Source organism: Cygnus olor, chromosome 6, assembly GCF_009769625.2.
Source record: "Cygnus olor isolate bCygOlo1 chromosome 6, bCygOlo1.pri.v2, whole genome shotgun sequence".
Taxonomy (NCBI): Eukaryota; Metazoa; Chordata; class Aves; order Anseriformes; family Anatidae; genus Cygnus; species Cygnus olor.
This window is the reverse complement of record NC_049174.1, coordinates 1343086-1367040: the sequence shown is the minus strand read 5'-3', so window position 1 is coordinate 1367040 and position 23955 is coordinate 1343086. Positions and strand designations below refer to the sequence as shown.

The window sequence follows — 23955 nt, the reverse complement described above, 5'->3', positions numbered from 1 at the left end:
TTTTAATTAATTGCATAATGGTAACTACATACTACTTTTGGAACTCTAATTTCTGGCTTTCAGACAAACTCCGTTCAAATGGAGACGAATCTCTTGATCACATAGGAATTCTGAAAGAGCTAAGAGGTTCCCTCCAGTGAAAAACTGTGATCAAATTGAAACTGGCAGAATGAACAAGACAATTTAGGAATCTGAGGAGAAATCCTGTAGCCTGAAGCTCTATGATTCTAACAATTTTAGTGTGCTAACTGAGCTCGTAGGCTCCTGCAGAAGAGAGCAAGAAGCAGGAGGGACCAGGGAAAACTTCCCTCTCCCACCTTCATGAAAAAATGCTGGAGAATCTGCCTACAGTTAAGGGTAAGAGCAAAAGCAGATTTCTCTACTTAGTGTACGTGTCCAAATCCAACCAGAACCACCTATAGAAAGATGCTGGATCTGAAACTTCAGGATAAACAAACAAATTAATTCAACTCAGGGTTTTGGTAAGAATTTTAAACCTAGCAGAGAACTGGAGAAAGGAGGAAGTGTGGAAAGTCTTACTTTGCTTAAGGCTTAATGGTGCAGTAAGCACAAGGAGAACAGAAGGCGCTTTTTTGTCTCATTAGAAATATTCCAAGTGCAGCACAGTGTCTAGAGTGAGCAGCAGCAGAACACAACTGAAATGCATCTAATGATTTTTCCATTATCTTTTCCTTTTAAAAAGAGAAAAAGAAAAGAGAACTAGTGCAAAAGGTTGATTTCATTATAATGCTACACTCCTTTCGTGCTTTGGAAATCCCGAATTTGATTAAAAAAGCAGAAATTGCAATTATTCAGAGCAGCAACTGCACAAAAAACAATGGTATTTCCTTTTCAGGTATCAGATTCTACAAATTTACAGTGACTATCTGAACATGTTTACATATTGCCCTTCACACCAACATGCAAAACATCATCTACTTTTTGCAAAATAAATAGATCCACATGAATAAGTAAAAGCTTGAAGATATTATGGGATAGTGCTCACCTTTAGAAGTTTCCCAGTGTACAAAAGAATCAGTTAAGGACAATCCTTGTTTATAATAAAATGTAGTTAGTTCTAGCCAGTCTGCTTCCAGTGTACTAATAACTGGTCCCTTTCTTGTTACTTTCATGGACAAGATGCCCTCATGATAGGTCCAGCAGGTAGAGTCATCATCAAAAACATTGAAGACTGTATACAGCTTGTCTGAGAAAAGAAAAAAAAAAAAAGGAAGAAAAATGAGCCTCTGGAAGACAGAGCTCTCAAATAAAAATATTATCTTCTTATTTCAGCCTGCTTTTGTGTTTTTAAGTAACAGTTTTACAAATCGCTTCCTTATGCGACTGTACTCACCTAGAGCCCTCAACACCAGAAAAAAAACAACAGGATGAGCTGTGAGGAGGGTAAGCTATGGGACACAACAGAACTTTGAACATACTGTAGTTGGGTTGTTGCTGGACCTTCTAGATAGGTGGGTTTTGCATATGGGAAAATATAGTAGATTCAAGAGAAAACCCAGTGGAAATGGGCTTTATTTCTGTCACTCATGGAACTTTTGACTACAAATATTCAAAACGACTAACTGAAGATTAAAAACATTTTTCTAAATTTTTAAATATTATTAATGTCTTGTATAGCATTCCTTTTTACCCATTCTTTTTTGCAGATGATTTAAGTACCAGTATAATCAGCTCCATACTGGGGTTTTCCACACAGTAACTGATAAGAGTGTGAGCATATGCAAAACAAACAAGATCTGCATATTCTCAAATGCTTTTCACGTCTAGCCATTAATACAGTGATGTTACAAAAAGTCAAATATTCAAAAAAAGTAAATTCAGAAATCTATAGTATTTTAGGTATTCACTGGTGATGAGTTATGAAGTCTTAGCTAAATAAATGTATTCTAAAAAGGAAGAACATGATACAAGTACAGTCATGTCTGGGTCACTGTTGCAGGGAAGTAACAAAGCAATTGCAAAAAAATTCCTTGAGATTATGTCTACTACTATAACTTCTGAGCAGCCTAAATCAACACAAACCTCTAGAAAGCAGAAGTATTCACATTGCCAAAACAGAGGAACTTGGGTTTAGATGATCCCAGTTAAGACACTAGTCTCTCTAAGCTCCAGAAATAGAGACAGATTTTCAAAGCATTATTTGGACTTTAAGTAGTTTTAATCAATCTCTAGGAGAAACCTGGAGTGGGTGATAACACATAAGGTATCTGAAATAAGAGAGTAAATTCAGGACAAATTACTGAACTCCATCACTATGAGATGACTTTTCTTTCTATACAGTTGTATTTTGTCACCTCGACAGGTGGAGGTGCTACCATTAACGTGTTTATCCTGGTAAAGCTCGATTTTCCTATTAGGAAAAATTTTTGAAAATTCCCATCAGTATTTTTTAGAAGGATGGTTAAATACAACATCTACAAAGAAAAGTGTTCACATTTTCAGAAAATTTGTCTTAAAACTTCCAATAACTTTGAGTAACTGACTAGTAGTAGAGAAGATAGGTATATTCCTGCCAAAACTTTTAGAAGTTTAGAATTTCCCGGAACTCTGCATCTAGGGGCTGCACTGGTTGGTAATCCACCTGGTTACACTTGTATGCATGAACCAAAACTCAACTGTGAGTTTTCTCATTTTTCCTTACAGGATCTATATTCTGCTATGGATAGCAAGCCCACTGTCTCAAGCTGTAAGGAAACAGTTAAGGTTTAACAGATCGTGCTCTAACAGCCCAGCATGTTGTAAAAGAACTGCTTTAATTCAAGTGTTAAAAATAAGAGGGACATTGATTATCTCAGTGCATAGAGTCATTATCCTGACTGTCTACCAACTAGAGAGCTGCTTAACTCTTTAACAGGAAAGTGAAGACATTGCTTTTGAGAGCCATTAAAACATGTCTGGCACATCACAGATGACCCTATTGTATCAAAATTCAACCTTAAATGAAAATTTCATGCTGCCTTGCTTTCAATACTATAATGCTTTAGCTCCTATAATGCATTACTTCTCATGCATTAGGTTACTTCTTCCTTTTCACCTTTTATTCCTAGTAAATGTGAAGGGCTTAGTGCTTCAGTATCAGGGATCATTGTTTCAGGCAGTAACTTGCTAAGACCACACTATCTACCTTACAGATTCTTGTACAAATAAGTCTTCTACCACAAGACCAACATCTTTCAATTATACTTTCCCTTCCTAAGCAACTTTCCAATGCTTCATTTTCTCTAGTGTAAATTCGTTTTGTAACAATTATCCTCTTTGATTACACAGTCAATGCATTAGTTTAGTGATCTCTTTCAGAATTATTTCTTGAAGGCATGTTAACCAGAAAGAATCCATTATTAACGGATTTGTTTGCTGTATGTGATGTGAGTTGGCTAGAAGCACACAAAATTACGTCTCTAAACAGAAGGGGATCCCCTTGTTGTCAGCTTTAAAACAGATAGGAGAACTGGTTTCATTACAGCATATGCTTGGATATCCCTTACTAATTTATGGTTCAATATTAGGAGTAGGTAAAAGCCAATGTATTTGGGAAACATTTTAGAACAATTGCATCACATTTTTCTTGCTATATGCTTACAACACATATCAAGTAAAAAAACTTACCTGTTTGCGCCACATTTAAAACCAGAATTACACATTTTTTTAAATTATTATTATTATTATCATAGTTCAGATATATAAAGCAGAAGGTAAATAATTCTTCTGGTTCCTCAGTGGTGACTTTTTTGGAAGTACACATGCATTTAAAGATGCATCTTCCAAAACCAGTACTTGATGACAGAATATGCTGTTGTTATTTTTTTCCTACTGCTTCTTAAAACAACTCAAGAACGTATCTTATTTCTGCAATAAACAAACAGAATTCATTACCGTCTCCTTCTTGTGGCTTAATAGGACTTCTTTTCCAAACTGGAAATCTGCATCCTGTAACAGTCCACTCTCTGCTTGCATTTCTTTTTCATTCCCACTCTCAATAGAGTGACCACACAGTGACCTTTCATTCCAGTTTTTGTAGTCTTCATCAGAAAGTATTCTTCTGGGTTCCCTGTGTCTTCTGCCTAGTGTTGATTCCAGCTCTGCACTTCCATCTGTGCTTGTTCCATTACAGGCTTTAGGTTGAGGAAAATGTTGTGTTACAAAGCCCACAAACTTCTTTCCTCTTTTAGCTGCTTCATTAACCTGCATTTAACACACAAATTTTTCTGCAAAGTAGTTTTAAGACAGTGTGCAACTTTTTTTTTTTTCAAAACATCTAAAATGCATGTTGTGTTTACTAATTTGCTTATTTTCAATGACACCCAAAGACACAGCACAGTACTATGGAAGTGTAGCTTGTCTATATATGTTGGCTGTGTTTTTAAAGTAAACAGAAGCCTTCCAGCATGTCTGTGGGCTCAGGCCAAGAAGGGTGGCCAACACTGTTACTGACTTCAGGGTACATAAATTCCTTCAATTAGGACAAACCCAAAGTATTTCACTTACTACGTCACAGTGACAGACAGTATACTGGTGGAGGAATGTTTCGAGAAATTTCATGGTGGATTGGTTAGAGGAATATCATTCCGTGTGATGCCAGTTCCACTATGATTACTAACTCTTAGCTTTTAGCCAGTGGTGTTTCTTTTTCCCCTCTTCTGGAGTCTTAAAATACAACTGCAGAATATGTGCAATTGGTGGGATGTGTCTGTTCTTGGAAGGAGATTTTCTTTTGCTGGGATAAGGAGCACTTCCACCTATAAAGGTGATCCCACTGCAACAAAATCTTCCCAGGAACACAAAAGCCCTGCCCAGAGCACAGAAATCACCCGGAAAATACTCAGCACGGGCAGAGAAGGAAGGATCTCTATCTACCTAGTTAACCCATGTAAACTATTTAGAGTGATTAACTCAAAAACTGGTTGTGCTACAATGCCTTTTTAATATCACATCAGACTGAAGTGATACTGTTTATCACCATTACATACCCACAACAGTGATTTTATCATGTATCAAAATTCAGCCATCATTATGATTATATGAAGCTGCAGAAAAAGACGTCCTATGAATGACTACCCCCCCCAGTGCCACAAATTCTTAAGGGTTCAAGAAAAAAAATATATAATATTTATATAAAACTGTAGATATACATTTCAATAGGAATATTTTAAAATTGGATCAATTTCATGTAGCTTTTCCAGATTTTCTCGCAAGACAATCACTGCCTAATTGCTTAATTTGTGTTTTTTTTTTTTTTTTTTTGCTGTTGCTTTGTTTTATACTTTTAAGCGTTTGGTATATTATACAACAAACATGGCAATACACATAGTATAAATGGAACACAATTTTAAATTCTGAACACCTGAAAAATTCAAAAAAATGTTTAGAAACTTTAAACAACTCTGGTAATTTCAGTGATCATTAAGAATTGCCAGTATGCTTTTTCCTCTGCTTCTTTCTTTCGCAACTCATGTAAAAGATAACACTCAAACTCTTACAATAACAGTAATTTCCTGTTTCAGCAAGTCTTCAATTTTGCAGAGGAAGTGAAACAAAAAGAACTGGAACTAGAGCTTGTATTTCAGTGGAAGTTTACTTTTCTTTAACTTTACAATATTTTCAGAAGTTGTGCCAAGGAAATATTTTAATACAATTACTGTATATATTAAATTTCTGTTGAAGAAGGGAAAAAATGTACTTAGAAAATCTGTATATTAATGTACGTTATTCCTACTGAACTTAACACAGAACATCATAAAACTTCTTTTTTTTTTTCAAACACTAATTCCAGAAGAAGCTATCAAGCAAGCTTTTATGAAGACTGAGTGAAAATTTGGGCCTGCTTCTGCTTCCAGTGCTATAAGTAACCAGTCTCCCGAAACCTTCCATGGCTCAGTAATAACTTCTAAATTACAAAAAGCAATTAGTGAAGAAAATGAACTCTTTTTGCATGCAGAAAGCACTTGGTAGCTTCTAAAAACAAAAGCAAAGTTAAAACTCAAGCTAAAAAGAACCATAAGCCTCCAGTCATTGACAACTACCTGCATGTATGGCAGAAAAAAATATTTGAAGAGATGTTTAAAAAGAAACCAAATCAAAACAAACATACAAACAAACAAACAAAAACCACAAAATTCCATTACCTTTTCTAAAAGTTCTTTCACTACCTCATTTGTCATGTTTCATACGTTAAAGGACATTCCTCAATCACCAGCCTGGGGTGCCTTTGTTCTCTGGGTGCTGCATGCTTCTGGCTAGAACGTAGAAAGAAAGCAGTCTTTGTTAGTAGTTTGCTGCTAACTTGGGCAAATGCTGGCATATAGAATTCTTTTCTTTTGGTGTAAAGGTTATGAATTAAATCCTGGCAATGCTTTTCCACATTTAAAACTCAACATTTTTTGGTGCTTCCTTATGTTTTTATACAAAGTAGAGTGTGCTGTGTATTAAAATGTCAGGATAAGAATGTTAGTATTTAACAGAAATGTCATTTCAAGATGGTTTACAAACATCTTCTGAAACTCAGCTTTACTGAAAAAACAACACTGTCTTCCTAGCAAATGTGTCCAAAACGTACTTCCAAATGCAAAAAGTACAGATAGGAGCCTTAAATGCAGCAAGCACAAAACAAAGTATCAGTTTTGCAAGAAAAACACTATGCTATGAAAAGAAATGGTACTTTTACACTGTTAATATACTGTTGCTTACTTTTAGCAATTAAAGCAGAGTTACAGCTACTGTATGAAAAAACAGTGCAGGCACATGCCAGAACACAGTGCACTACAAACCTTTGGGTTACATAGTGTTTATTTCACTCCTACATTTCAGAATCCTACAAGCTTTAACTTCTATTTTAAAGAACAGCATTCATCATTTTTTAACTAAAGTAAGTTCTGTTTTTAATCGTATAACATTTGTGTATATCATCAATGTAGTAGGGTTTCTTTTGCTTTCTTTCTTCACACAGCTTTGGAGTGAAACATCAATTAAATATGTTCAAATATAAAAAAGGTTACTTTCAAGATGGTCGCTGGAGAAGGTGCATCCACCTGCAGGAAAACCAACAGATATATGTACATACGGCATCTGCACAAGAAGTCATGAACTTACAGCCAGCAGTTTCAGGAGGCTGCTGGTTCTTGTCCTTCACCTATTCAAGGGCTTACCAGTTCAAATGACAACTTCATAAGGATCCCACATCTATACGGATAGGTTGTTGAGGGTGCTGAGCACTGGCAGTGTCAGCTCTCAGAAAGCTCAGCTCCAGAAAGCAAGTATTCTGCCTTTTTCTTTAAGCATCTGTCCATATGGACAACATTCACCTTGCCTGCAGGTGAATTTATGAAGGTAAGATGTATGAGAAGCAAATGCCATGCCATGGGCAATGCTTGTTTAGTCAAAACATTTGAATGGAGAATCTCCCTCAAATGAACTACATTTTATAGAACTGCAGGAGTGGCAGGGGGCACCTTCAGAGTTACGTCCTTGGAGATTTCCCAGAGAAGCTGAACAACCTCTGTGCATCACACCAGGACTTGAGATGGAAGGGAAGCATCACACCTCTCAATACAACATGAAATCCACTCTTCTAGTTACTCAAGAACAAAAAGGTTGTTTTCATTGCAGTTAAAGGAGCTAACTGTAAAATTTCTTTGTACATTTTCCTTATGACCACATGGTGATCACAATGCAGCAAAACCAGGAGTAACAAACAAGATTATGGAAGTTGGAATGAAAACAAACTCTTGACTCTCTCCTCACTGAAAAAAAACAAGCTTTTGTACAGCCTCCCCAGTCGCAGAGTATTTCCTTCATAACAAGGTTAAATGATTTCTCTCTGAGGAACTGTGAGTATTTCACACTTTACAGGTACCTTTTACTGAGTAATGCTCTTACAGAAAGAGTGAAAAGAAAAATGTTGAAAACAAGACAAGATAGATGTGAGGGAATTAAATGCAGCTTATTAGTCTCGTAGTGTTTTGTTTCATCTTGTACTTGGGGTTAATTAAAAGAACATTATTAAGTTGGTCACCTTTCTAGATAAGGAACAGTTACTTGATTCTTTGAGGTACTTATCTTAAATTAATAAACTATGCATGATGAGCAACCCTCTTAAAATAACTTAATGGGCCCATGTAATTATATTATTCACTGTTACCTTAATTTTAATCTTGAAAGTACCACCCGATACATATGACTTGCAGGGAAATTCCTTCTACATCCAATTGGCAGTAGAATAGGATGAATAGCTCCTACAACATATCCTTCGTCGTAATATTCTTCCACCTTAGATGCTATATCCAACACAGAACTGATTTTGATAACTTCAGGATTTGAGGAAGCTAAAAGCATTGAAAAAACAGAAGAGAAGCACATTATACTGTGTAAATACATACACTTTTAAGTGAGTTCCTTTGATGTAAACCACACAAAACCTATCCCAACGCATTTACTAACAAGGTAAAGTCCTCTTTGCACAAGAAAAAAGAGACTCACTGTGATTATGAAGTATACAACTAGGTGAAATACGTATTTTTTAGGAGACAATATGATCTATTTGTAATCTATTTGGCAATACTTTGTTGGACCTAGCTTTGTCAAGCTAATTTAAGAACTGCATCAACATATAAACACGCAATTGGTCTGGATATTAAGCAACTATTTTGTCTAGTCAAAGACTTAAGCATACTGCAGCAGTATCCTTTAACCCTAGCTGAGAGGTAAATTTCCACAAAATTAATTTAATCCTAGAAAAAACAGGTTTGTTTTCCTCAAACACATTTTTTGGATCTCTTAGAAGTCATCTGTGGATTGTAGGTTGAAATTTTAAAATACACACAATTATGTCCTCAAGTAGACTTAAATCCGTATCACAGTAAGCTAAATGGTATCACGAATTTCTAAGCTGGATACCTCTGAGTGTACGCAAGCATTTCTGATCAACAGGTAACAGCCAGGTACCACACAGGAGTTGGCAAAAACTAGTGACTGGTCTGTGATCTGGTCCACAGTTTTTGCACAGAGAAAAGGGAAGACTGTGGTAGTAGTTTACGTGTTTTGCCTCAGTGAGCCTGACTATCAGCATTTCCTGTTCCTCTCAACTCCAACTGTAATTATAGATGCCCTCAGAGCCTCCACTAAGCAACTAGTCAATATTAATATACAGACAGTAACTTAAGAGTAATTTTGCTAGCATATATTTGCCAACATCAACAATTTCATCCTTCACAGATGTGGTCTCTTACAACAAGGTAGCTTGGTCTGGAATTTGATGGTCTCTGTCAGTTACCTCTGCTGCAAGTGATGCACACACTTTTCATACTCTGACAGGTCCCTCTCTGCAAAACTCACCACTTTGTAAATGTATTCCTTAATGTTCTTACCTCCTCCTTATCTACATGCCAATCCTATACATGCACAATAGCAAGAAATTTAAGGAGTTTACCAAAGACACAGCAAGTCACAAAATCTTCTTACCCTACTGGTTTAAAGTACCATAAACCTACTATATATGAATATTTATTTTGCCAACACTTTTATTCTAATAAACAGAATTAGATTTCTGCTGGTTGAGTGATTTGTTTTCTGTAAAGCTTAAATCACTGTACTGTTTTCCAAGTATAAAGTGGGGATAATACTGATACATATAGAGAACTTTGCTTTCTTTAAAAAACAAAAATCAACAAAACATCTTTTATAGTATTCAAATGTAATGCTTTTAAATAACAACTTTTATTAAAGTGAAAAAGGAATGGAAAAAAAAGCTGCTACTTTGACTCTTACTGTAAAGCCCTTACCAGCTCAAAAAAAGCTATCAAGAACCAGAATACCGTGTACAGTGTGAACTGCACACCATCAAAAAGCAACATTAGCATATATATTGATAGTTTATTGCTGATAGCTATCAAACAACCTATTAACATAAACTCTACCACTCTCAGTCATAGCACTGGGTTGTTTCACTTTCTTGAGCTTACAACTCACTGTTGGAACTGCACTGCAATAGGAATATTTACACTTGTTTTTTTAAGCACACTGCATTACAGACCTCTTTAACAGACCGATGATATTTTGCCCTACAACACCTCTATCCCATAATTCTACCTAGAATAAATCCCAGAGACATTAAATATTTATTGAAGAAGTAACTGTTCTACAGCACACACAAACCAAAAAAGCAGGTATGGATGCAACAAGATCATCACTTCAGTGATTTTCCAATCGCCTTAGCTGAAAATTCCCACTACAGCTAACTGGCTAATTGTATAGTAAGCTTTGGAGATGATGACAAAACAGCTACCCCACACGTATTCATACTATTATTCAGAGTGACAAAACTTCACAGTGTGTCATTTTAGTGGGCTGAAATGCAATACACTTGCATCAATATTCCTTCTCTCCCTGCTAGAAGAGTTCTGGAAAAGCTGTAAGCTTTTTGCTTAAGTAGGAATATTTAAGCTATCCCTACTTTATGTTTAAACTGACCTCCAAAAATAAGAAGTTTTTGTAACTGAGATATGCCTCATGACTGAAACCACTGAATTTCCTATCTTTGACAGGCATTTAAAATTACATTTCAGAGTCCACTGAACCCCTGCAAAATGCAAGCCTGGCTGTATTCTTCTTGGCTGGGATCCTTCTTTCGCACAGTACCTCCATGGAACTCAGAACTCATTTATGTAGTAGGGATGGGAATATTTGGGTGAACAAGAACAGACAAATCAAGGTAAAACACACTGCTAATAACTAGTTAAGATGCTCGTGGACTCCAACAAGCAGATTTAGACAAGAGCATGGTTGACCTTATCTGCACCACAACTAGAAAAAAGATCAGGAACTCCTCAAAGTCTCCCTAGCAGGACCATTTCAACTCCATATATCATAAATCTGATGAAGCAGAGAATACAGAATATTAAACTGAAATATAATGCATTTATGCTTGCTGTACTTTTATCTGAATGCGGGCTATAGCTTACTCTAGGATCTTAAATATATTCAGATAAGATTTTCTGTTTTACTTGGTTCCAGATCCAATAGTAACATGTCACTCAACAGAACAACAATCTCAGACGCTGGGGAAGATCTTGCTCTGGAAGTCAACAGAGTGCCATGAAGATATAACATACAACTTCACAGCATACTGAAAACTAACTGGTCTGACGTGATAATAGGCTCTTACTTAAGCTTCATTTAGCCCAAGATTACTTGAATAGAAGCAACTACGTGAATGAGTTGAATGGGTTACAAAAAAAAAAGTAGTTCAACATATTTTCTACAGTATCTCAGCCAATCCCCATGTTTCACAAGCAAACAACATTCAGAAATGCCTCCAAGAAAGACAGTATACACCATTTTTGCCTGTATTCATTCATGATCTTACCTCTTCAGAGACCTCAAATGAAAAAAAAAAAAAAGTTAAATATGCGCATGCAGCTAAAACCATCCAATAGAATGATACGTACGTTTATAAATCTAATTGCTTACAGTTAGTGCCTAAAAGCAGTCAGGCAATCATCTAAAATTTCTCTCTGCCAATGTTACTTAGCATTCATAACTCCACAGTACGTTACTGAAGCTAAGCACTTTGAAATGAATCTTTACTGCAGTAACAATAGGTTATTAACATACTGCAAAAATGGACGTTTACTGACACTGTTTAATACGGTTTTTCTTAAAGCCACAATCTTCTTTAAAACAGATCCCTTACAAAGTATTTCCAGAAGCTCGTTACTTTAAAATAGAGCAAAACTCTCTAGAACACAGACTATTTAAGAACACCAAACACACTTTAGTCACAACAAAGTAAGTTTTATTATCTTTTCTATTATTAGTAGATTAGTAGGTAATTCACATATACATTAGGGGGCCCAGCTTTATTTCCAGTATGTTACCACTACTACCTGCCCAAAGTTTTGTTTCTCCAAAAAGAATAAACCAAAGAGAAACTCATCTCGCTATGTGTAAATAAAGAGCCATAAATACAGCTGGCTGTCAAGTACTGTAACTTCATAGAATGCTGTTTCTGTTAGTTCTTATAGTTCTTCAGTAAACAGCCAGATACATTTTAAATAAAAATATGACTGATATGACTGCATTCCTTTAATTTGGAAAGAAAACTAAACAGAGGCCAAGTTTTGTTTGTAAAAAAGTTCCTGAACACATAGCAAGACATGCACTTACACTTCCTCCCTTTATCAAATGCCTCTAGCTATTACATTTACTTTAAATCCTCGCTATCAAGAATTTCCAGTAGATTCAGTTCTTGTAAAATGCAAGTTACCATGAAGTGACTGCAAAACTGAGCTGTCTGTTCTCCGAGGGCAGCCATCTGGGCTTGTTTATGTTTTCAACTTTCTGGAACAGGGAGTTGCTCTGTTAGAGACGGGACACCCTCGGGAAGGAAGTATCCCACAGAGCACTGTCTGCCTCCAGCTATGCATACAAATTTTATCTCATTTCGGTCACAATTTCAAAAGCCTATTCAGCAACTATAAATAGAGCATTTGCAAAAAAAGAAAAAAACAACTATAATACTCTTACTAAAACATCCACCAAAAGGCTGGGGTGGGCATCAGAGAGGAGACTATTGTACTGCTAAGAAATAGGCTTGCTTCTGCACAAAGTCACGAGGACAATGACGGCCTGTTTTCCGAAGTTGAACGCATTTTTAAAAACTGTTATTCAGTGAAGGCATTCTGTTACCCTTGCTCAGGCACAGTGTATTTTCTGAACACTCACACTAAATTCAGACAATCATTATTCAAAGTGAGTAAGGATAGCAGTATCCGACTCATGGGAAACTAGGAAAATCTCTAACAGTTTTTAGCCAGCTTCCTTAACAAGGACAGTTGTGTAATTTGGATGGTTTCGTTGTTAAAAATACTTCAGTAGTTTCCATTGTAATTTTATCTAACTGAAGACCTTCGTCATGATTTGTGTTTCAAAATAAAAGTCTTACATTTGGGCTAGCTTGGATAAAAGCATCTAAGTTTTACTACAACTCAGACAAAACATAACAAAGTTAAATCCTATTCCTTACTTTTTCAGAATAACAAAAGATATAACAGAAATTACCTTCTAAAGTAAAATCCAGCAATACATATTCATAAGCAGAATCCGTCTTTGTTTCAACTTGTGGTCTCTTCAATGTAGAAAAAATTTTTCCAGGGCTGCTATCATCTGGGTCTTCCAGCTTTCTCAGTCCGCACCCCATGGCAAGATCTGCAAATGATTAAATCGCAGGAAAAGGAGGGGGGAGCAACGAGATCTGCTGCTCTCACAAAAAAAAAAAAGTAACCAATTCCCTTTGATTTTGTTTTCTATTAGCCATAAATCCAAATACAGAAAAAGTCTGCTTCCCAAATCAAAAGGCGAGGGTACTTTCCATTCATTTTCTTTTATGTATATATAAACAGTAAGCCTGTAATGTTTTCAAGCTACAAACTTAGTATGAGTAGGCTTGATTTTGCAGTGATGTTAGAGCTGCTAGAAACTAGCAGAGATTTTCCATGCCACGTCAATTTACAGCCAGCCCCCTATCAGTGCTCCCTTGCAGAGGACACCAATAGTGCTTTGTTTGTCCTTCTAGACTGACTGGGTAGGAAGGAGGGGCGGTGGGTGGGTGGGTGGGGGAAGACAAGAACTGAAAAAGAAAGTTACAGAGAAACTTGTTTGTAAGTAATTACTTACCTCCAGTAGTACTACTCAAATGCAGCAGTAAGTCAGAGGAAAAAAAAAGCAAGTTAGTCAGAATGAAAGAATGAGAAAAGAGCCTCAGCATGGTTGGAGACGAAAATCATTCCAGAAAGGAAGTCCGCTTCAAGAGGAAATTGCTTCTGGCATCTCAAAGGGCAGAAAAGTAAATGATGAAAAGCAGTTTAGTCCTTATTTTAGATTTCAAAGTTTGGTTCCCATTTCCTTTCCACAGGAACTTTCTTTCAAAGAAACAAAAACATGAACATAATGTAATATATTGTAGTAAGGTAAAACCACGTAGTAAAGGAGCTTCTTGTCAAGAAAATCATGTGTGATTACAATAAGCCTCTACATCACTAAAATCAGCTTATGTAATTGTTTTTTTTTTTTTACACTAACAAGTAACACTGACACTCAAATCAGAAAGTCCTTTTCAAGCTAATATGAACATAGTTACAAGACCTTCTGCCCCGTATTTCACTGGTATGGAACAACTGAAGTCCTCTCCTCCATCAGGCTGACCTCAGCTGCAACAGCAGATGTTCAGCTCTGCTCCCTAAGTATCTTTTTCTTCAAGTCCTGAAAATTTAGTGTAATTTTAAGGGCCCGGTATATATTCCTGTAATTTATTAAAAAACATTAATAAAAAAAGCTTACCACTACCTAACATAAGCACTTGGTACTCTTACGTTAACTACCGCAAGTAACTTGCAACTGTATGACCCCTGATGCAGACCACAACAACACATGGGGAAAAAAGGAACAGTGAGTGATTTTTCGAGGTACTGTTACTGCAGGGATGGGCAGTTCAATAATACAGGTTTTTTACTTTTAGACTGCATCTAGAGAAATTCAGAATCATCTAGAGGAAACCAGAGATTCAAATTAATCCATTTTGGATTAAAGGGACCATGTATTTGAATTTAAAAAGCTTTATATATTTTTATTCACTGTACGCTATTAGTCTTATCAGTATTACCCACATTTTCTATAATCAGTCAACGTGATTTAGACATTAACCACTTGTGGTTTTCTTCCTGTTCTCCTATAAGCAAAGTGATGTAACTTTAAGTAGCTTACCAGGAATGATACATCAACAGGCTACATCACCTTTGAAATCCACATTATAGTTTAAAGTTACTTAATTTTGGAATAATTGAATAATCACTGAGTGCAGAGCCTATGCAACATCACCAATTCAATCTTACAGTCTTAAAAAAAAAATCCCAGGTACTGACACAAAAAGGAAATTCCTGTGTTGTCTTCTTGATTAAAACCAAGGAAAACATATCAATTAAACAATTAAGTTCTCCAGCTTCCTGAATATCTGCTTACACAAAAATTGTTTCCAAATACCTTTTTTTTTTTTTTTTTTTCCAGAAAAGGTCATCCATGAACTGCTGCTGTCCCAAACATCCACGCAATGATCCACTCGACCTGGAGAATCCTGCTGTCTGATTCCACAAGGGTCTTAAGATCCACTGCAGCCTCTTGTATAAAGCCATGGCAGCAATGGAAATAGCAGCAAGTGAAGGAACTTTTTTGCAACACTAGTCCAGTTGCCAGCTGTTTGCTTTTTGTTTTTGTTTTTTATTTAACTAAAGATAGCTTTGTTTTTAAAGGAGGCCAGAATGCTGTAATTTGAACTCTTTGTAGCAAGGCTTAAATCAGATTTCAACCCTCTCTCCGAGACAGGATTTTTCATAGTATAAACAAACCCTTTTTGACACCAATGCAGAAACACTTATGGATAAAAATTATGATCCTTATTTTAGGTAACCCCAGATTAGTCAAGTAGTTACAAGCTTCCAAACTGGAAGTCCATCAATAGCTACTATTAAAGACTTGACTTCAGTCATTGGACTGAACCAATGCAATGAAAGAGCACACAGCAGAACAAAGGAAACAAAACAAAACCAAAATGAGCAGCATTCCTCACAAGAGTTCAAAACTGCACCAAGACACCTGGACCTCTTTGGTGAGAAACAAGTTCACAACATTCCTGGCTTCAAGAGGTGCTTCAAGAAGGGTTTTGTTTTTAGATACATTTTGCAACAAGGTTCTGCAACAAAACTGCCCACTTCCCTGACTCAAAACGCAAAGGTTCTGGGAAGTGGTACCAGAGAAGGAAGAGATCCCCATGCTGTGCTGGGATTCACTGGGGTGTGCCACTCACAGCAGCTCCCACAGGAAAAGCACATGAGACTCACTCATCCAAGCTTGGCATCAGTTTTAGACTTCTGAAAAGGCAAACAGAGATAGGCCACGGCCTGATCAAACCATGGGTCAATTAATCCAAAGTGACTCTGCCTCTGTGGAAAGCTTCCAGGATCCCATAACAGTTTTCATTCTGATGAAATGGGAAACTGATACAAAGGTGGACTCCTAAGAAGGCCTATTAAATCTGTAAGCAGTACCACAATTGTGGGAAATAACTCCTCCTCAGCCAAGTGATTTAGAACCGGCTGGAGCTTCCATCACCAAGAGCACTTCTGTGAGAAGATTATTCACTCTAACACTTGAGCTGATGAGCTTACCTGGAATAAATTCAGGTATTACAAGCTGCACAGCCTTTTCTATAGAAAAATAGAGCCATTTCTATTGTGTAGGTTAAAGGGTTGCGATCATCAGAAATACAAATACCTTAAAACTGTACCAGTTACCTACAGAATAAATCACCGCTGTTTATAAAGATTTCACTAGGCCCCAAAGTGACTCAACTAGCAAGAAACAAAACAGTTTATTCTTAGTTCCCCTGCCAAAGCCAAAATGTAAAATAACATTTGGACCAAGCGAATTTCCCAGTTGTGGTCCTAGCAGCTGTGACTGCAACTTACAAAGGTATATTTGAGCAATACTGAGAAAAATAAGCATGATCATCTGCTACAGTGTAGTCATCCCTGACACAATGTTTTTAGCAGAGGACAGAAATACCAAGACTCAAGAGGATGAATTACAAACTGGAGCTAAGTTAGTCAAATAGCTCCAGAACCTGAGGCTAACTGAGCAATTACAGGAATCAAAGACAATGCATTAACTAAATAATATTATTCACAAATTGCAACAATTTTGCACTTCATAGTCCCTCTCTGTATTTCTTTTTAGGGTTACTTTTTTTTCTTTTTTACGACTCCAGGAAAAAGTAAAGTAAAGGTTTTGCTTGGGAAAGGACAATGAGAAAAAAAACAGTAAAAAAAAATTTCCATTAGAAAAATATGAAGAATACTGCAATTTGATAGTCAAATCATTTTCACATCTCTATCTTCAAGAACTATTAGAACTATTATTTTTAAGAGAAACTAAAACAAAGCACTGTCATTTAGTTCATTTTCTGTAGAATCATTTCACTATAACCACTTTGACCTGCCCCTTTTATCTTTTTAAATTTCACACATATCTTTTTTTTTTTTTCCCTAAAAGGAACAATTTTGTGAATGCAACAGGAACAACAGTCTTGCTAAACATGTTAGCTTCGAGCAGAAATGCCAGGTTTTCTGTATTAATATTTAACTTAAATATTCTAAAAAGTACAATCAGATGACAATAGTTTGTTTTGATGACTGCAGAAGCTTAGTTTAATGATAAAAGCTCATCAATTCATTTTTTCACATTTTTCTAGAACTGTTTCTACTATTAATCTATGCTACAATTAAATAAACAAGTTACAATTCAAACAGTATATATGGACCAAAGTATTTGCATTGAACTTTCAGCTACCAAACCAGAACTTTACTAGAAGTTACAAACCACAGAAACTTTGTTTTTTGCTTACTGCTGCATCACAAGCAGCTTCAACAGAAGGAGCTTTGGATTTATAAAGCCATGAACAGTTCTCTAACATGAGACCTACAAATTTATTACACATTTATCTATGTACATCCACAGTATCTCATTTAACAAGGCTGCATTAACTAGATCCTCTGAACCTGCAATACAGTATCAAATGAAACAACTATGCAGTTAAATAAAATCACACATTTTCAAATCAAACTGGATGTCCTCGTCTAATAATCTGATTAAAAAACAATCCGAAATTTTATGAACAGCATTTTGCTTACATTTAATATACACACTTACGTAGACTAGAGCTCCACCGATGGACAGAGAAATAAAATGACCATAGGAAGCCCTCAAACTTAATTTCAACATTTTCTAATTATTTGTGGCTCAAGAAGTCTACAGTGACAAGTATGTGTCTAACAAGACACATACTTCTCCATTACATCTTAGCTTCACTACTCAACACTGTTAAAATTAGAGCCACATATTACTGTTTTGCTTTCTGTATTTTTATTTGGATTTTCTGAATAAAAGCTTTAAGGATTTGCCTGCCATATACAGGATTGTACATGCATATCAAGACACTAGCATTATATTTTATATCTTTAATGTAATGATTTACTATGTGTATCTTTTAAATAGGAAAGAGAACTGAAGGAAATTTTATACCAGGTGAATTTAAACTACTGTAGCAGTTCAGCATTACAAAGCTAAAAATCTATTTTACTGTACTTTTTACAGTAAAAAACAACAACCAAACACCCACTATTTCACACCTTTAATACTTCTTACATCTTAAAACTGTTAAAAACTGAAAAACGTTTCAAAAAAGCCATGTATTCTGCGAGGTTTTGCTCAGTTAATAGTGGAGTGCAGTTTACTCATTGACTGAACTATTTGAAAAATGCATTTCAGAATGCAAATAATCACTTTAATATGAAATATGTAAGCAGTTTTACAGGGATGATGAATGGACTTCTGGTGCTCAAGATTAGAAGTAGCAGGAACTCAAAACATTAGGGAACCCGAAAATTCTACTTAATGCAAGAAACATTCCTTGATCAAATACATAAAAACACAAGGGAGAGAGAAATTTTGTATATCTACAGGTTGTTAGCCAGTGTTACTTAACAGAATATTAGAACTAGCACTTGAGCATGTAAATATAACACTAAAACAACAGTTGCTAGAAACACTGTAACAGCTAGCTCAGTAGAAAATAAACAATACTAGCAAGGGTCACTAAATTCTCAGGGAGTGGAAATCAGAAAATTAATTTGGTTTGCTACTATGTGACAAGCAGTGCACAAAGATGATTATTTGCCATTAGCTACTGAGAGTCCAGGGACCCTACTCCTAATCTGAACCCTCCTACAGCTACCAAAGGGAAACTACAGAGGTCCAAAGGAGATGTTAACCCTTCTCCAAACCCAAAATCACAGGGAGGAATCTAAATATCTGCACTTAACTAGATGAATTCTGTATAGGAGTATACAAATCTCCCCATTATGAAAATTTTAAGTGGTAGGAAGGTAATACTGTGTAGCCTACGAGATTTTTTAAAATTGTGAAAGCTACAGTGTCAAAATAATGCAATTTTAGGCACCACCTGTGAGAAAATCATGTAGTCCTTTCTTAGTGTAAATAAGTGTATTCCTGTAATAAATTACAGAAGTCAGACACAATTGAGGTACCTGAATTACTAAGATAGGATTCAACTACTGCGAGCTTAAAGGTTCAGCTACTAGTAATTCATGTTATGCCTTCATTGTTGGCAGACATCTTAAAGAAAGGTAAACTAGAATATGAACAGAGAACCATCAATGTTTCAACAGCAATCTGTGGTTCCTGAAAGAAAACCACCAATCAGTGGTTCATCTTGGTCTTTTCTAGGTGTCAGAACAAAATGAAGCATTGTTAAGACCTGGTGATATAATCCTAACAACTGACACCTCCAGACTGAAGTTATAGACCTTGCAGTAGAACACTGTGGGTAGACTTCTGTGCTTAATGCTGAATATCCTTCCAAATGATCAAGTTCATATGGAAGTAAAAACGAAGTAAATGTTCTTTGAAGCAAAGGCCATGGGATCAACTCATTATCAACAATATAACATCTGTTCCAATAAACAGAAATAAATGACATTTTGTATTTGCATTAGATGCAACTTAAGCTGATAGATGTATAAATGACTGCACAATATTTACACATTTTCAAGCTATTAGTTCAAAAGATTTCCCCGTGAGCACATTTTCAATATAGTACTTGTTAGGAAAATTACCTCTTCTATCTCTAAACCACTTTAGAAACAGGGAAGTTATATTTAGTAAACTGAAACTGTTAATCCCCAAAATAAGGATTTAGGACTAAATCTTCCAAATTGTGGGTCAAATGTGCATTTGCTTCATGATCCAAGAAAAAAGCCTCTAACAGAACACACAACTTTCTTTTGGCAGCTTCAGAGACAGCATAGCATTTACAGAAAGATTTACTACATAAAAATTCTCTCACGGAAATGAGTTATTGTTAGGATGTGCCAACATTTCTGTAGTATTTATAACGATGAATTCTAAAATCTAAATAAAACAGAAGAACAACTGGACAGATATTTTTGGTGGTACAGACTGGCTCAAAGACATGACAAACTAGAGCAGCAGCTATTTACCCCCTCAGAAATATGCTGATATCTCTGTGGACCCAGTAACTTGCAAATATCTGATACTCATTGGGCAAAACAATCTCCACAGCTTCCATAGTAACACATTTTTTAAAAAACAAATCATGTAATTTTTTTTTTCTACTTAGCAAAAGGTATAAAGTAACTTGAGTAAACATGCAACTAAGTACATGGCATCTCCCTTCAGAACAATTTCAAACAACTGTAAGAACAGCACCAGTTTCCATCTCTTTTCCTGCACACTAGTAATACTATTGACTGCTAGAATCATCTTTTAAGATTATTACAGTTACATTGACTGACAATAATGCCCACTCTGTAAGATTCCTAAGTGATTAAGAAACAAAACAAAAAAATAAAACCAAAAATAAACCAGCATATTTTACATATATAAAGATGTCAACGCTACTACAAGCAATAACCCATAGCTTGTTTTCCTATTAAATACAAAAGCTATATTTTAACCTTTGAGGAACCCAAGTTATACAAAATATATAAGGTATCCTAGCGGGATGAAAGGAGAAGCAAGGATAAAAAGAAGAAAAATATTTTCTGGCAATTGAGGAGAAAGAAGTATTCAATCTCATTACATTGTCAAGGAGTTCCTAAGTCTTGCTCAGACAACAGAAAAATTCAAAACAGAGAGGTGAAATTTTCAAATGTTTTCAAGTGTTCATAAAGTCAAATATATTGCTTACCATATAAGAAAAATGTCACCATCTTATGAAGATAAGCAATTATTCAACTAGTGGTCCAAATTTTAAAAAGTTACTATACCCAAGCACTAAAATGACACACAAGTAAAGACAACTTATAAAACCAGAGAATTCTGATTGGAAAAAAAAACACAAAAAAACACAGAAATACACAAAAGCTATTGGAATTGAAACAAAATGCACATAGATTAAAAAAAAAAAACCTGTAACACACAGATGCTGCTAGTGTATATATGGGAAAATGGCTTTTCCGCTGTAATTAAAGGACCTTTTAAATTTATGTAGTACAGAAACTAAATGTGAAATTTTCTGTTTAATAACTTGTATGCCATTTTTCAATCTATGTTAGTAACCAATGTTTATACATCAGGCTGTATACCAGAAGTTACAGTTTTGTCCTGTGAAAGTGTTTTTATTAAGAAAAGGAAATGCAGGATAAAATCACAGTTTCACGTGTTTACCTGTCCGAACTACAAAATTTGATTTTATTTCTTTACAAAACACTATGGCATTTAAATTTAGGCACACTCAGACAAATGGTAGAAGTTAGGAACTACACATCCTCCACGTCAGAGGTGCATTAGCAAACTGAATACCTAAAAAGACATTTTAGAGAATCTATAGAAGAAGATGGTATATTTCATCCTCCATTCTGTCATGTTTTCTAGGATAAAAATGGGGACTTCATGTATATTGAGGTTTGAGACTCACAGACGGATGATGTAAAAAATTTCTTCTCACAGAACGCAATCTTGATTCCTAAAGAGAGGGAAAAATGCTATGTTGGTTCCTCCAATTCCAAGTGTGTCTGATTTATTACATTAATTATGCTTCAACGAAAAGATAGAGTCTATTTTGATACTCCATCTGCTCAACAGGCTTAATTTAAAAAGAAAGTCAGATATCTATTACATACTAGAAGTTGACAGTGGCAAGAAATAACTTCGTTTGTTTGCAAGAATGGAGCCTTCAAATGAGTTCAAGTTTAATTTAGCAAAAACAGGTCTTGTTCACTCATCATATAGCTTTACAGAAGTGTATCAAGTCAGTAAAGCAATAGCTATCCTCTTTCAAAATGATCAGAGAACATTCATTTTTATAATATACTGTGCAAAACTATTTAACCAATATATACTTTTTTTTAAACTTTTGCATTCTCTGTAACAGATTAGAACAATAGATTAAAAAACCTCAAACTCAGCTTAGGACTAGACATTCCTAGTAACTGTTTTAGTTTATTTCACAGGTTTCCTAAGTATATAACCTGATACCTGAGCATTTCAACTTAGCTGGGAAAATATTCTAGATAGCTTTAAAACCATATATATCTCCATACTGTATAAACAGCCTTAATTCTGACTCAAACTGATGGGTCAGCCTTAAATTTCTTTTGATTTGTATGTAGTTTCCAGTATATTTAATAACAAACAGTTTTGAAATTACTATTTGAAATTGTAATCATGCTTATATTATTTTCAGTAGCCAAAGCTCACAGGTTTATAAAATGTGAGGTGAACAACTGATAGCTGTCCTGTTTGTAAACTAACAAATATGCAACTGACTGATTAACTTGTCAGTGGATGACACTTGCTGCTGACAAAAGGATGACAAGATCCAGAAAACAGGGCTACTGTCTTAGGTGCTAGCAAGAACTGTTTCTAGAATTGCTTGTATATTCTGTTTAGTCTTCCTAAGATCAGGTTCTTCTCCTACAATCTCCCTTTGCATCTCAGCTGCTCTGTATTCCACTTGTGAAACTCCCAGATATTTTGTTTTCTTTACTTAACCATTCTGAATCTTTTTAGCCCTTTCCTACTATGCCACACAACAGACTCAAAACCATTTGTTTTCTAACCTTAGCTCTCTGCTACTCCTCTTTCTTCTGTTATTAAGTTTATTTGTCTTTTCCCCTCCCTTCTAGCTCTGCCAGTTTCATAGTACTACCAGCTGCAGTTCTTGCATTCCTATCAGAATATTCAACCCAACTTAATGAAATCTTAATGAAGATTTCAGTTTCTTTTCATCATCTACTTGCTCCAAATCTTGTACATTTCCTTTCCAAACTTCTAGCCTCGTGGGCCATCTAGTACCAGCCTTCATCCAGTACCTACTTTAGCCACTGTTACATCAGCCTTGGAGTTCCAATCTCTTTCTCTAACTTCTTCTTTAGTTTTGACTTGCATTAGGATATGGAGGACACAACACGTTTCCTCCTCTGTAATGCCTGGTCCCAGCAGGACAGTGAAGAACAAATGCTTCACACCAGCATATTTTTTTTAAAAGCCACATCCAGGGATTTATTGTACAGATGCGCACACAGATAAGAAGTCACACCCTAACCAAACAGCGAGCCCCTGCTACACATTGCTGGGCTGTTAAAAGGCTAACAAATAATAAATGGACACAAATAATAACATGTGCAAAGGATATTCTTCCATCACTTCATCTCACTAAAATATTAAATTTAAAATAAAAAAAAAGCAACTAAAAGCAGCACCTTTTTCACAATAAAAAGCATGGTTAAGCACTTGCCATAGAGTATAACTCCATGAAGACAAATCACTGTAAATCACCAAAAATCAGGAGAGAAGGGGAGGAAGCTAGTTGCTAGTAACAGAAACAGAAATCATACGTTGAAAAGCCAAAATTTTCCCTTGTTGTTGAAGAAAAATAATCCCAACATGCACGGAACTTGGAAACTTGAATATGAGAGAAAATAATGATGGAATGAATATATACACAACTGTCTTGGGAATGAATTGCAAGAGCTACATAAAGTTTATTGTCTATAAATAACAAGAAATTTACAAACATGCATGAAGCAACTAAGTAATTTTGCAGATTATACTAAATTCTGTCTTAGCGTGTTTTATTGTTTACCGATTCGTAAATATCAAGCATTGCAATGAAACAACTGACCCTAAGTTTCACAACAGGCAGCTGCTAGCTGGTATGTTGATGGTGGATCTCAGCCACATGGGAAGGACTGGACAAGAAAATCAGAACAGGTAGACTAAAGCTGCCCAAATGGTTTAATAGTGAATGCTCCATAGTGTCTGTCAAGTAAAGAGAGAGAGAGAACATACATA

General features: G+C 35.6%; 2 protein-coding genes across 4 annotated transcripts in view; both read right to left on the bottom strand.

The window, feature by feature from the left end:
• The window catches only part of RFTN2 (raftlin family member 2), a 29421-nt gene extending 15520 nt beyond the window's left edge, over window positions 1–13901 (bottom strand). The window contains 8 exon segments of the mRNA XM_040562649.1: window positions 1007–1207; window positions 3895–3921; window positions 3924–4203; window positions 6144–6178; window positions 6181–6254; window positions 8156–8339; window positions 13072–13218; window positions 13687–13901. Coding sequence (XP_040418583.1) covers window positions 1007–1207; window positions 3895–3921; window positions 3924–4203; window positions 6144–6178; window positions 6181–6254; window positions 8156–8339; window positions 13072–13218; window positions 13687–13777 — 1039 coding nt within the window. The 5' untranslated portion in view covers window positions 13778–13901.
• The window catches only part of BOLL (boule homolog, RNA binding protein), a 34099-nt gene continuing 23309 nt past the window's right edge, over window positions 13166–23955 (bottom strand). For 2 of the 3 annotated variants that reach the window (XM_040562654.1, XM_040562658.1), the window contains exon 11: window positions 23319–23922. In XM_040562654.1, the coding sequence (XP_040418588.1) occupies window positions 23899–23922 (24 nt within the window). In that variant the 3' untranslated portion in view covers window positions 23319–23898. Of the gene's footprint in view, window positions 13219–23318; window positions 23923–23955 lie in introns of those variants that run through there. The other variant, XM_040562655.1, reaches the window with a different exon arrangement.